We start from the raw sequence: 15,252 nt of genomic DNA on the forward strand, positions 1-15,252 counted from the left end.
CAAGGACAGACTTTTGAAAGATGTGTAAGTTGGGCTCTGCCCATATTTACATTGTTCAACACAACTGGTGGGTATAGGACACATCATGTCAGGTACCCCAATGACAGCTGGTAATTTTGTCCCCTTCAGGCGTTTCAACTTTTGTTTGCGCAAGTTTGCTCACTAGTAAGCTACTGTTGGTGGGTCCGGTATCAGAGTTTATAGGCTTGTAATAAGATATTGGTATAGTTCTACTCAACATGACAAACTTTTGAAAGTAATTTTATTTTTCCTAACATACAAACCTGAGGGCTTTACATAGGGAAGATCATTTTTTAGACGCCTTCTCATATCGAACATCCTTTTTCTACATCTTTTGTCTGTTTTCTCTCTGATCAAGCATTTTTTTCTTTCAACTACACAATTACTTGTAATGTTTTAGTCTTTCAGATGATGTAGAGAATGAGACACTCAGATGGAGGAGAGTTCTCTTGCTACAGTGTGGCGGTTTCGTAACTGTCGTACAAAACCTCTGCTTGCCTTCCAGCATGGATCCCCCCCCCAACCCCTCTTGTTACGAGGAAGAAGCAGAGGTTGATGTTGCAGGTCCCTTAGGCAGTTTCCGATTCTGACAAGTTGTCTCCAAGACCAGTAGCTGCTGTCTACGGATTTTGCTGCACTGTTGCGGGGGGGAGAGTCGGGTGTTTTTACACTCCCTCCCCCTCTCTCATTCTTGTTTGAAGGATAAGTCCTGGGGAGCTTTCCTTGATGAAGTTCCTTCGCCTCCCTCGCTCTTTTCATCGTCGTATCCTGCATTGCAGTTTCTCCTTTTTCCCTTCTAGTTCTAGAGATGTTGAGTGGAATGGAGGAAGACATCTTACCATCAGAGCTACAGCCAATGAGCCGCGGTCAGCCAGTCGTTTCGGTTTGGGTGCTGTGCTGCTTTGGTGTGTGTCAAAAGCTTCAAGAGCTACTTTATTCCCCCCCCCCCCACAAGCTTTCGTTGAATTGGAGAAGTTGAGCCTTCTCCTTCGTCTTTGCTGTACGCCACAACCACGTCTTCCCCGGACGTACTTTCCCCACAATGCTTTTAGCAGATACCATTCTAGAATTGGATTTTCAATGGTTTTTTGTAGCTCAGTATAATTTTTATCAGCCATAAAATTTTTGTACAACCAGCTTGGTTTAATCTCTTGTACATAAATGGACACTATTTTCTGATCCATACACACACACACACACACACTTATGGATGAATATAAAAACGAAGTGTGAAAAGTGAGTTTTTTTTATTATATGCACATATATTTTTTATATTTTTTTTAAGTTTCATTACATACAGCACTAAACATTATAAGCCATAATATTATGTCTAATATATCACAGAAAAGACAGCAGAGTATCAGATTTTTTTTTAGTTTTTAGCTTAGCTTTTGCAATTTAGTTTGACTAAATCTGGACTTCACACCTTTAGTAAATATACATTATCACAGCCAAAATATTCTACACCAACTTTCCAATACAAATGAACATTAACCACTAACTGAGCACAGAAAACAAGCTCCTGTTGTTGAACAATCAATAATTGTGAAATGATTCCTTCAAGCTGGCAAAAGATCAAAGTCGTCGGAAACGTGCACCATGGGGACATGCAGTTCGTCTATGTGTGGTCTAGAGTTTGCATCACATTCACCCAACTCTTTCAGCTTCCATTCCCAATCCATTCGCTGGACCGCATGGAGTGACTCTGCTTCATTATGATGACGTAGCACCATAGATTCCTGCAATAAAAATGATTAGTTTGGCATGAGAAAAAGAAGTGCATGCCTAAATCATTTTGGTATCAATTTTGATGCTGATATGCTTTGAGAAAAAGCATTACTTATTAAAACAGGTATTTGTAACATCTTTCATGAGTGAAAGAACAAAGATTTACTCTTTTGATACAATAAAAATAGCAGCAATTACAAAATATTGAAAGAAAATATTTTGGACTGTTAAACGACAATCGGGTTTAAGCAGGTCCACTTGCACAAAAGGTACAGTTAACCACTGCCCAATATTTTTCAGATGACAATTTGAATTTCAAGGGATGGAATTGCTTGATGTCACTAGAATTTGAAGGGTTACTATAAACTCACCTTAATTTTGTCCCACTTATCATCTACATCTTGCAACCACGAGAGGAAGAGACGGCCATTATACCTTGAACGAGCATTTCCATCTTTCTCTTGTTCAGGAGCAGTGATATTATAAACCTGAGGATATGATACAGTATATAATATAAGAGGGAGAAAGCAAGATCTGAACGTAGATTTATTGAACAATGAAGATTAAAAACCTGTGTGTGCTTTAAAGATCTCAAAACACTGAACTAAAAGGGCAAATATTGACTATAGGAAGAGAAACTTAAAAAACCTGTGTGTGCTTTAAAGATCTCAAAACACTGAACTAAAAGGGCAAATATTGACTATAGGAAGAGAAACTTAAAAGACTGTATTTCTAACATACACTTCACATGGTGTTTACAAGGTGGACTTTCACAACAGTACACACTATACCAACACTGCCCCCTCAAGATATTTTTCGACTAATTGCAAAAGTGCAGAATATGCAAAACAGCTAAGTCTAATCAAACTCAAGGCAAATATTCATATTTTTCCCCCAAAACACTGGTAGTGAGGTATTTATGAGGTCAAACACAATATCAATGACTACAACCTCTTTCATTCCTCTTACTGTACCTCCATTCATATTCTTCCTCACTTTCCACCCTCTCCTAACAATTGTTTCATAGTCTTAACTGCAAGGTTTTCTTCCTGTTACACCTTTCAAACCACCTTACTGTCAATTTCCCTTTCAGTGCTGACTGACTTCATAGGTCCCAGCACTTGGCCTCTGGCTAAATTCTATATTCCTTCGAAATTGTAAGGAAACCCAGATGGGCGAGAGAATGTGAATGCAAGCACAGTATAAAGAATGAAAGGGGTTGCAGCTATGGGCTGAAGGGACATTGCAAAGAACCTGAAGTATTGCCTACAGTGCACCGTATAAAGTGCGCTGACACCCCTACTCCCCTACGGGGGAACCCAACATGAAACAATAAACAATATCTCAAAAGCCTATTAACAGGCCAACGGAAAGTTGGCATCAAGGCCACTTCCTATAACATATTTCTCAGTTTTTCGATAAAAATATTAAGAATAGTAAGCTTTGAATCAAGGCTTGCATATCCAGCAGCAGACGTCACCCAGACCTTGATGTGACGCAGTGCAAGCCAGAATAAGGGGGAAAAAAATAACTTTGCCCTGCTTAGTTCTTTTTGGATATTTTCATTACTTAACCAATATTCAATAAGGTGTATTTTTTGCTTAAAGTCATTTGGAAGTTTATTTACAATACACTGAACTATAGTCTAACCATGGATTTTCAGTGGATTGAGTTAAACAGCTTCCATGAGTGAGCAAAATATCCCAACCTGGAAAATGTTATTTACCAAAAAACTCTCGATTTCAAATAATCATTACAAACTCACCTCTTCATCCTTTAAAAACGTACAAACAGAAAACGGCAAAGCTTGATTTGCTAATGCTCTTGCGGCTCTGCCGTGGACACGCAGTATTTCTTGTTCTACGCTCAAAACTAACTTCTCTTTTTCAATAAGATGCTGGAAAAATGGGAAAAGTCGTTAATATACTTTTGATATGAAACAGTTCATAACACAGTGATTAAATTACTCAAAAAAAAAGTTTTGCCAAGAGATACCCAAACCTTACTCTTCTATCGGAGTATCTGAGAAACTTCAACAAAATATCAGGCTGACCTACCTGCAATCTTAAGCGATATCGGTCTTTTTCCTGGTCATTAAATAAGTCTTTTAAAGCTTGCGTTAGAGACGCTGGAGGCGATATGACGGGTACCGAGAGCCTGGATGTCGCATTGCCTGCTAGAACGTAGGAACAGCGATTCATCAGATAGTCTTTAAATCCCTGAGGTGGCTTGGGTTGCACGGGTCGAAGATTTTCTCGGCGACGCTCAATCTGTCGAGAGAGTTGCGTTTTAATAATTTGGTCTAAATTCCAATAAGCTGTTGATGGCTAACATCAAATCATGACATTCACAATGCCATCTGTCAAGAGAGTTGCGTTTAATAATTGGGTCTATGCCAAATTCCAATTGACCGTTGGTAGCTAATGTCAAATCATGACATTTACAATGCCTTCATATGAATGACTTGCTCATATACATCAATCATCACAATCTACATTTAACCATGTATTAATGCAATCAAGTATGTATAATCGTCCCAGAGCACGTATATTAAGAGTAATTCTACCTACAGCCTTTATTTCAATTTTCAACAACAAACTACTACAAGTAGCAAGCCAACAACTCTCTACCTGCTTCCTAATTTTCAAGAATGTTTCGTAACAGTTGCTGATTGGCTGATCCACTAAGGACACCATGGGAGGCTCAGCTTCCGGTTCTTTAATTTTTATCTTCCTCTTGCGGGGATGGACAGCGTCGTCGGGCGAGGCAAAAGATACCGTAGGCTCTTCCACCTTTATTTCCGTCTTTATTGTAGTCGAAGTCACTGGGGTATCCACACGGGAAGAAAGAATCTAGGTAATCATTGGTGACCAACGAAAGTGATACAACTTCATCATTTTAGCCAAGTGTTTTTATTTGTCTGAAATACTATTGTATTTCTCTACAAAAAATAATACTTAACTTTGCTGTTAACTTTTAGTTCCAAGATCAGAGATTTCATATACAAAATGTGCTTTCTAAATCAGGCATGGATCAAAGATTCAAGTTTTGCAAATGCAGACTGGACTCATTCTCATTTTAGGTTGTGTCTACTTCTTTTTCCATCTGATATCTTTATACAACATGACTATGTATTTTGTGATACTGTCACATGTGTAAGTTTGGTGCAGTAGAGAAACTTTCAAGTAATGTGGTTACATAAATCTATTCAACTTTTATTAAAGCTGAAACTAATATATAAATCCACCTGGAAAAGATATCTACCTGTTGTGTTCTCCTCCGCCGAGCTGCTATTCCCTCCACGCTGTGATCTGGTAATTCTGGTGCCACTTCCCTTTTCGCTACCAGAACTACTGTTCGAGTTCCCTTGGTCTTCCATCTGGATCAATAAAAGAAAACTAATTGAAGCTACCAAAGTAAGAGGCAAAAGTACTCGACAGAAATCACAGAAAATCACTACATAAATGAACAAAGCCACTTAACAGCATTTAAAAGCAAATGCAAGCTGCAGCTACCATGGTTACAAAAACTTTTCCACAGACTACTTGGTGAATGAAGGCTGTGCAACGTTCTCTAAACCGAACTGATGGAAAAACATTCAAGTCTACTGTAGCTTTTCTGCTTTCAATGTACGTATACCTATAAACAACTCTTCCAATGCAAAGCAATTATGTTAGTATAACTTGCTTTCCATTCAAAACACTAACTAAAAGGGAATGTGATTTTTTTTAATTCTTTAAGCACATTTTGTTGAAACTCAGAACACACCCGACTCAAATTTGTTAATGGTAGAAAACCAAAAATACTAGATGTGTAGAATTTTATGTTTGCCAGCCTGACCACCAGTGAAGGAACATGATAAATATCCAAGACTAAAAGACAAACAAATATCAATTCTTGTCTTGCCTTGACAATATTATGCAAGCACTTTAAGTGGACACCACAAGCAACATACAATCTTGCTAATCAACAGAAATGAATTCCTTTGAAGAACAATGAAAGCTAAGGAGTTGCATATGCTATAGTGTTCACATATATGACTAACAAGTAAATATGCTTAAGATTTGCTTGGTCTTTCATCGTTTACAACACCAGACACTGCATAAGGCACTTTAACAAATTAAAATTGCACTAGAGCTGGCATGCCCTGTTCCAATCTAAAATGGGTCATTTTCAGCTATCAAATACTCAAACGAATACCTAAGCAATGCAAAACAACGGGCAGTATCTTTATTTCTGAGGTTCCGATTAAGCTAATCGAATAAAAACCCTCACGGCTTTACCAATGTTGTTAAGCAGTAACAAACTAATGTTAAACATTTCAACTGAAAATATGTATGCATTACATGACCAATACAAAAGGAATTGTTAACAAACTTAAGTGAAATAAATGAATTGAAAGAAACACACTAATCATATTCTTCAACTAGAACACTGTCTTGGAAATTCTTGCCTTCTCAAAGCTAAGTTGTATATTTTTTTAGCACTGACATCTTAACTATTTGAAGATTGTGAAACACAAGCTTACTTTTACATTCAAGTGAAAATATGACAATGGTGATGATAAAAGCTTACAAAACACATTTACGTAGTTCACACGAAAAACAAACATCTTGATTTTTGACAAGAGATTTACGCACACCCTAAAATAGCATTAAAAGAAATCAAAGCTTCGAACATATGCTGGGCATTAAATTTCTAGGCTTACTTGAACTTTGAACTTGACAACTGACATGCCACATTTAAGTTATATTTGCCATTTATTTCCATTAATGAAATGCGACAAAACTGCAATAGAAGCTCTTTAAAATATCAAGGACATTCACAGAGAAGCAACACTAAGAGAAAAATATGAATACGGCCCACAAAACACTACCACCAAACCCTAATCCCTTGGAAGCGAAGCTTTGTCAGAAAAAGAAAAGGTTCTTACAATCTAAAGCCACAAAAAAAGGTATTCCACATACATCAGGATTCACCTTCACAGTTGGCACAGCTTCCTTCCCTTCTGCAGGCACTTCTTTCTCCTCCCCGGAGCTCGAGTTGACGACGTACGGCAACTGGCGGTTGGCCACGCTCTTTCCATTTCTTGCGCTGGCTTCTTGCTCGTTCCCTCCGCCCAAGACGATCTTCAGAGGTGGTACCTTAGGGCCTGCACCGGTGCTCGACTCGCTTTTTATTTCGTCGTCCTCGCTACTGTCCCCCCCTTTGGTGCTACCTGGTTTTGGACTGTTGGCAGCAGAGCCCATCGGACTCTCTCTCTCTGTGGTGGTAATGACTCCCGTGTTACCCCCCGAACCAGAGCCCGAAGACGCTGACGACGACGAATTGGACCCTCCCACTCCTCCCGATCCTGTTCCAGATCCTGCGGTTGCTCCCCCTCCTCCTCCACCTCCACCACCACCCCCACCCCCTCCACTAGCAGTATTCCCACCGCCAGTCACACCAGTCCCACTCCCTCCTGTGGAGGAGGAAGGCTTAGCCACAGTAGAATTATTGTTGTTATTCCCCCGGCCAGCTGTTTTAACAGTCTTCTCTACAGTCCCTGTATAAATGATTGACTCGTTAACGTTGTTTAGAAACTAAGTTTAAGTTTTAATTAGTATTCCTCAATAACACTTATTAAATCAGACAAATAGAATAATTAATTGCTAAACTTACCTGCTGGTCTACCCGCGCCTCTGCCAGCACCCTTAGGAGCCTCTTTATTCTCTAATCTCCTCTTTTTTCTGGCCTCTTCATCCTCTTCCCCCTCAGGCTCCCGCGTCCGCTTTTCAGATTTCTCCTCCGCCGGTGCGCCGTCCGGTCGAGCGGCACTTGCATTCTTGTCTTCCTCTTCTTCCTCGACCCTATTTTCGTCTTTGCATTTGAACTCGTACACATCTTCACTATTTTCCATTATATTTCTGGAAACAAGAATATTTCATTTGGGACAAAAGGTTAACTCTTGAAACTGAATTTACAGTGAAAAACATTTCTTTAGTATGACAAATGAGAGTTTTCCCTTACTTTGAATCCTGCAATCTTGGCTTATCAGGTGTGCGCGAGACGTTGTTCGGAAGACGCAGGGTAACTCTCGGAGACCCAGGTCCACCTCCAGGCTTTTCCTCTGAAGATTTATTGGCAGGAGGAGTCCGCCTAGACATAGTTGAGCAACTGCCACCTACAATTTCAGTATACTGATGTATAAAACAATCATGGCAAATACACACTTTCTTATGATAGATGCAGAAGAGTACAGTCGACCCCTGGTATTTGCGGAGGATGTGTACTCCCGAATAGCTAAAGTTTGTGAATGCTTGACACCCCTCTAAAAACGCTTATAACTGCCTATTTTGACAGTTCAGCTAAAATCCGCGAATACTTGATACCCCTCTAAAAACGCTTATAACTGCCCATCTTGATAGTTCAAACACCAAAAAACCCCTTTAAAAATGCTCATACCTGAGTATTTCAAGTTTTATCACAAAAAGTACATTTAGTCATGAAAATAGAGTAATTTGTGAATACATCTCTATGAAAAATACTGCAAATAGGCGAATTTTCCGCGAATAATGTTTATATATGTTCCACAGAGAAATTGTGAATAGGCAGGGGGTCCATTGTATCTAAAACACCCATAAGTTGCACTACAGTTTTCCAGAGGAAAACATGAAAGACAAATCTGGCTGTAAACTTTCATTTCTTTTAAAAATAACCATACGTTTTCTCTTAAACACCTAATAGTATTAAGGGGTTGCATATCAAACTAAAACAAACTGAAGGCATAGCAATATTTTCTGTTATTCCCACTGTAAATTTATTTATATGGTATAATGGTGTATGTCAGTCAGAGGCTGTAGTGTAGCACAGTATATCAATGGAAAACTAGCATAGCAAAGTATAGTAATGGAAAACAACAAAAATCAAACTGATAAGCTGAAGTTAACCAAAACTTTTATATAAATGACATCATCAGGTTCTGAACAATTTGAAATATGGTGGTGTCACTGGAACCTCAACGGGTTTAACAATACTGTATAAAAAAAAAGGTCACTTATATTGCCAATGGCTAGCTTGATGATTCTGTTTTTAAATGAGGGATGAAAATTCAAGAAAAACACTAAAACATTCTACCTGAATTTAACATTTACGGAGGAAAGCACTTACTTGGACACATTCAAATACTCCTGGCAAAATACTCACCTTCCTGTAGCTGTGGGGTTTCGTCTCCAGAGGAAGAGCCCAGATCCTGGAGGTTCCCACTGGCTGCAGCTTCAATTAGGGTGATGATACCAGGCGAGCGACACACGTCACGTGGCGTCTTTCCTCGACGATTCACTACATCAACACCAGCACCACATCTTAGCAACAATCGGACCAGCTGTGAGACCAAAGACACTCGGGTAATACACATTCATATTAAAAACAAGTAGAGTAGCACTTCAACTAAACAAGCATTTTGGGGGCCTTTCAGATATGTAACAAAGACCGTACATTATAGCCTGCACTATAATATTTTCCAGATATCTTGCAGCTAACAGTAATTCTACATGGTTCCTGACTAAATTAACCTGTACATTCAATATAAGAGATATACCTAAAAATGCATCACAGGGGAAAATAATCATAATATGGTAGCTGGTAAGGAAGAAAGTTCAGTAAGTTGAAGTGTTGCTGTATATGATGAATCCCTGGACTAGATTTCAAAACTAAACAAGAAAATAACAACAGTCTTATTCTGAATACTACCTTGTCTAAGCCTATTGAAAATGAGGAAAAACCAGTGTTACAACCGACAGCAACCTGAGAAGCAGAATTTTATATTTTTCATCCATCCCCACGACACCTGAATGCACCTCAGTCAACATTCTAAAAATTTCAAATACTAAGCAAGAGACAAAGAATACAAATAACAAGCTACCATCCTAAATGTTTTGATCGATGATGCCATCAATCTGCAGTCACTGTGTCTGCATATGTGTTGAATAATTAAACACAGGCATGGACCCCAAAAATTATTTGTGTTGGGGTATGCGTCACCTCAAGGTTTATATGATTTACTGTGATCACTTTTATCAGTCTGTAACTAAAAGACTGGAAAATTTAGTTTAAAGGAGTGGAGGTCATTAAACTGTACCCTAAAAGTTAATATAAGATGATAATCATATTCAAATTTAGAGTTGGAGCTTGTAAGTTGCCAATGAAGTCTTTTTCCCTCTTGGGACTGAAGTGACCCAATGTCACAAAACAAACCAGGCAATCTTTGCTGACCTCCTCCTTACAACACACTCCTTTGGACAAAAACTTCATATTAAAAAAATCAGGTGCCTAAAGCTTGGGAAAGGTTATCAAAAACAAAGCAAACGGATCTCATCTTACCTTGAAGTGATTATTGATACAAGCATCATGAAGCGGAGTGTCGTTGTCTAACCCCTTTGCGTTAACGTCTGCCCCAGCTTCTATCAACAATTTAGATACTCCATAAAAGCCTCTGTTACACGCCTCATGCAATGCACTCCAACCTGGAACAAAGATAAAACTTGCTTAAATCCATACGGAAATTACGTGTAAACACCCATGTCAAAAGCATTTAGATAATTAAGCAAAAATTCTACATCTATAAAAAGTACAGCATGTGTCTCCCTGCAAAAATTAAAACTAACTGCACAATAAATCAAAACAAACCCAGAGAGAGAAAACCACAGAATATGCAATTTAAGGCAAAGGGCAAGCACTGTGACCTGAGGTCATTCAGAAATTGAAGGAAAACGGAGAGTACAAGGTTACAAAGGTGTTAACAGGAGGAAAACCACCAGTTGCACTATGAAACAATTGTTAGAAGAGGTAGGAAAGTAAGATGGAACAAAGAATATGAATGGAGGTACAGTAAAAGGAATGAAAGGGATTGCAGCTAGGGGACAAAGGTACACTGCAAAGAACCTTCAGTAATCCCCACAGCACACTGATGTATTACCCCCTTCACGGGAGAAAAGAAACCACACAAAACATGCAAAAATTCACCGAAGTAGCCAAGTGCCCATCATATTTTGAGGAAAGGTCACATTACGACAACTAAATCGTGATAAATACTTCAAAACGTGACCTCAAACAACCCAAAATGGTTGGCACCCCTGACCAAAACGAAAAAAAAAAAAAGTATGATGACTAAGACTGGAAGAGTTGGTTATTGTAAATAGGAGAGGATTCTACATCTTGGTGGTAGATAAAATACAGAAAAGCTAGTTATAACTATTAGTCCAAATATAACCACACCAATACCACTGAATTTTCTTTCAACGGAGCTACAGTAAATCTTTCAAGTCACCCTGAGTCTAGAAATTCATTCATGTCATTAAAATACACTGTAACAATAATAAATAGCTCTCAACATCCAATGTGGTTAAAAAATAGCATGGAACTTGTTCCAAGGGTTCCAGGAAGTGGGCATGAACTGCTGCTTATATTTAGCTCAATATACGTTGGCATGCTTTTCATCAACTGCTTCACAGCAGGTTGCATTTTATACAGTTTGAACGAAAAGCCTGGTTGACCTTGTGCCGGTTGAGAATCATCCTCAATAGATGAGAATAGAATAGAATATAGAATTTAAGCCAAAGACCAAGCGATAGGACCTATGAGGTCATTCAGTGCTGAAAAGGAATTGACAGTAAAGCAGTCTGAAAGGTTTAACAGGAGGAAAACCTCGCAGTTGCACTATGAATCAACAGTTAGGAGAGGGTGGAAATTAAGAAAGAAGAAAAAGAACATGAATGGGGGTACAGGAAAAGGAACGAAAGGGGTTGCAGCTAGGGGACAAAAAGACGCTGCAAAGAACCGCAAGTAATGCCTACAGTGCACCGAGATGCACTGTGTATTGTCACTCGCTGACGGTTTATCAAAACGCATCGAAATATCAGCATGTCTACCCTTATACCTAACCATGAATTATCCACTCAGGTCTAAATGGAAATAGCAAGTACCTACTATCAAGGAATACTTGTAAATAGTGTAACTGTCCTGCCTAAGTCTCTTATATGTCATGATTCAGTTATCTTTTGGTTTTCAAGACAGTATCAACCGGAGATAACAGACCGTGGCATATCGTGCTTCCGGATATATCAGTGCGAAATGGAAATATCAATTTGAGGGTTTTTGCCTCCAGATTGAGTGCTGAACCGTTTTTTCAAATCAGGCGCCAAAAGGAATGCTGGGAGTTTGAGGGAGGGAGAAAGCGCATCACCCACACATGAATACATGCTTATGCCTAAAGTACACTGTAATTTCACTTTACAATACTGTACTTTATACTGTCCTGCAGTTTATATTAATCTGTTAAGCGTCCTTTATGAGTGACGTCGCTGCTCTCGTATAATTACATTTTCTGGCTTGCAGAGCGGTCATTTGCTCTATACTAATTTTTATGCTTATTTACTTGTTATTTTTTACAGTGATATTGATTTTTGTATCAAGATATTAGGATACTAAATAATGTAGAATAAGAAAAGATGAAAGATTTTATTTTGCATTTTTATGTCCTAATGGTTATAAGCATAAAAAAAAAAAATTCTTTCCAATGCCATTCCCCTAAACAAAGGGCCAGTAGAATAATGAATTGCTTCATTTCATTTGCATCACACCATTTTAGTACACTTGACATTGTAGGCAAACTTTCTATATTATTCATTAGAAACTGGATGAAAATCTTAAATTACATTAAAAACTTTTATCTCTTAATTGTACCTTTGTGTCATACAGTTGCAGAGAGAGAGTAGCAATGTCTATAACAAAGTAGATATTTACCCAAGATCATGAAATACATACTTTATGCCTACTGGCAACTATATTTAACCAATAATGACAACAGCTTTAACAATACTACAATGTAGCAAGAGGCATCTTTGGCAAAACCAACAATGCTTGAAGCTACACACTTAATGACAATGAGTTGGCTTCTATGAAATAATTACAAACAATAATTTTCTCACATTTTTGGCTTCCATAGATTCTTTCAGTCGCTGCACACACCCTTCATTGTTCACCTATCCTGTGACTCGAATCTTATCTTATCCAGCCGTGACAGCTTATCCTAAAACTTACACGAACCTTATAACCTCATTCTTCTTCACATTCCATTCACGTCTCATCTTATCATAAGTGTCTTGACCTGTCTAATAATCTTTCTCTAATTTCTTGAACCACTCATTTAAAACAATACTGAACACAAAAGCAGTCACTCATCTAGGATATACATTCTGGTACTTGAATCATTCTCACTATTAAAACTTTCCATTACTCTCAAGTTCTCCTATACCCAACATCCTCAGAACTGTAAATATCTCTTTTTAATTGATCTTAGCCTTTGTCTAGGCCTGTTTCCTTGCAAACTCATCATGTTTCATTGCAAACACTTTATCCACAAAACCCCTCCTTGTCTAAACAGCACAGTTTTCCTCACCAATCCTTCTAAGGTCTTCACTTTTCAATTCAAATCCTACTGTACATGTTTCAGGTATACAAAGTTAACATCGTGCCCCTATAATTCTTAGTTCTTTTTCTTATCTTTACTGTCATCCTTTCCTTGAAACAATTCTAGGGTATTTTGCAAAATTACAGACCTGGGCTATGTTTCCTTAATACTACCTCAAATTACTCACAGTGTCCTAACCTTCTTCCATCCCCCCTAAAAATAAACCTACTCACCCAGTCAGCATCAGTTGAGTTACTATCATTCCACCCTGCCTGCATAAGAAATCCATTTTGATCGTTTAAAAAAAAAAAAAAAAAAAAAAAAAATTCTAGCATCGCTAGAATCACTATCATTCCACAGTGTCTGTATAAGAAATACATTTTGATCGTTTTCATTTTTTTTTCATAGGTAGAACCTGCCACTATCATTCTCAACTGTCTCCCAATTCCTTCATGCATAAATTCCTTGCACAAAAAAGTCGCCCACTCAAGTCATACTTTCATCACTGTCCTGTGGCCTCTCGTCCGTAATGCCATATTTCTTGCCGTTTCCATTCTAGGAATAATAAAGAAAAAGGTGCAGCCTAACAACCAACTAGCCTACCACACTAAGGAGATCCCACCCAACACTTCTTCACTACATACCAAATTCTTCACTACCACTTCTTCTTATGCTTCATCTTCACCTGGGTACCGGCCTGAGCTATATAATAGCCTACATAACCTACTGTTCATCACCTGGTTCATTTACTAGCAAATTCCAACGTCAGGTTTGAGATTACCACTACCAGTGTGATATTTTCTTAGATGAGGGTAGACTGACCGAATGATAAACTGAAGGCTGGTCTGACCAGTCTAGCCTAACCATAAATCCCACAATTCCTTTGTTTGGGGTGAGAGCACATCACTGCAGTCTGTACTGTGTCCTATTCAAGACAAAGATTGAACAATGGAAACTTGAAGGCTATATTACAGTTGTACAATCAACCTTGCCTAAGACAGACAGACAGACAGACAGTCGCACACAGAGAGAGAGAGAGAGAGAGAGAGAGAGAGAGAGAGAGAGAGAGAGAGAGAGAGAGAGAGAGAGAGACAGTAGTTCCTTGTCTGGCCTTTATTACCAAGTCATTTCCATTCCAAACCGATCCAGCGGATCCGTTCGTCACTCGCCGATGGCCCGACACCCCGACAGGCCGAAAATCCCCCGGAAAAGGCGAAAACTCGGTCACAAAAACAACGCAAATATGGTCGCCATTGCAGGCCCCAACTGGCGACCAAGCCTACCACACCCTTCCCCCTTTCAAGCCGTCGGATTTGCGTTTCGCGAATTCTTCCGGCGACCCGACGATTTCTAACGGCCGCCCGATGATTTTCAAACACGGAGACGGCGGCGGATCGCGAAAATCCGAGGGGGCGAAGAAATTGGCGCTTTCGAAAGAGACCCACCAAGATGCTTCTCGGAACAGGTGACGGCTGGTGTGCAGGGGGGCCTACGCCTCTGTCTTCGCCGTATCACATCCCGCCGCCTCTCTCGGCGATTGGCGGCTTATCCGTCGGTGGGGCGATCGCCCCCGTCTGCGAAATTGACGGTCACGCGAGCACAAATCCCTCCCAGACAGGCACAGGGCGCACAAACGCCTAATACACTTACACAACAACACGATAACAAGCACCCTCGCTGTGACTCTTTCGCCTCTGCGTTCGAGCGCGGACGAAAAATCCTTAAATTTCCTTTCATTCCATTTTTGGCTGGTATGTGCATCGATAACATTAAAAATCATTAATTAATGGATATTTTTAATCATCTCGATTCGCTTAAACGGCTTTAATGGCAATATTAACGGAACAAAGAATGCTCCTTTTATTTAAGGCCCGTTTTCTATGAGACGGCTACGCGTCACGAGACGCGAATCGGCGCGACTTTCAAACCGCCATTTTCTTCTCTCTCTCGTCAAAAATGCGTCATGCTACGCATGAACGGATTGTTTCGCTGTCATTTTAATATTTTTATTGACTTCATATTACTTGTAAATCCAATTAATAACTAAACTACAA

General features: G+C 39.2%; 1 protein-coding gene across 11 annotated transcripts in view; it reads right to left on the bottom strand.

The window, feature by feature from the left end:
• Window positions 1-1,251: 1,251 nt before the first annotated feature.
• LOC136830342 (ankyrin repeat domain-containing protein 11-like) overlaps window positions 1,252-15,252 on the bottom strand; it is a 37,563-nt gene continuing 23,562 nt past the window's right edge. Inside the window, exons 1-12 of one of the 11 annotated variants that reach the window (XM_067089796.1) lie at window positions 14,849-15,001; window positions 10,111-10,253; window positions 8,935-9,112; window positions 7,759-7,912; window positions 7,411-7,655; window positions 6,717-7,210; window positions 5,014-5,128; window positions 4,380-4,573; window positions 3,807-4,019; window positions 3,515-3,646; window positions 2,121-2,237; window positions 1,252-1,760 (exon numbers count right to left, since the gene is read on the bottom strand). In XM_067089796.1, the coding sequence (XP_066945897.1) occupies window positions 1,581-1,760; window positions 2,121-2,237; window positions 3,515-3,646; window positions 3,807-4,019; window positions 4,380-4,573; window positions 5,014-5,128; window positions 6,717-7,210; window positions 7,411-7,655; window positions 7,759-7,912; window positions 8,935-9,112; window positions 10,111-10,253; window positions 14,849-14,978 (2,295 nt within the window). In that variant the 5' untranslated portion in view covers window positions 14,979-15,001 and the 3' untranslated portion in view covers window positions 1,252-1,580. Of the gene's footprint in view, window positions 1,761-2,120; window positions 2,238-3,514; window positions 3,647-3,806; window positions 4,020-4,379; window positions 4,583-5,013; window positions 5,129-6,716; window positions 7,295-7,410; window positions 7,656-7,758; window positions 7,913-8,934; window positions 9,113-10,110; window positions 10,254-14,848; window positions 15,002-15,252 lie in introns of those variants that run through there. The other 10 variants (XM_067089795.1, XM_067089794.1, XM_067089793.1 and 7 more) reach the window with 10 other exon arrangements.

The sequence above is a fragment of the Macrobrachium rosenbergii genome, chromosome 46 (genome assembly GCF_040412425.1).
Source record: "Macrobrachium rosenbergii isolate ZJJX-2024 chromosome 46, ASM4041242v1, whole genome shotgun sequence".
NCBI lineage: Eukaryota > Metazoa > Arthropoda > Malacostraca > Decapoda > Palaemonidae > Macrobrachium > Macrobrachium rosenbergii.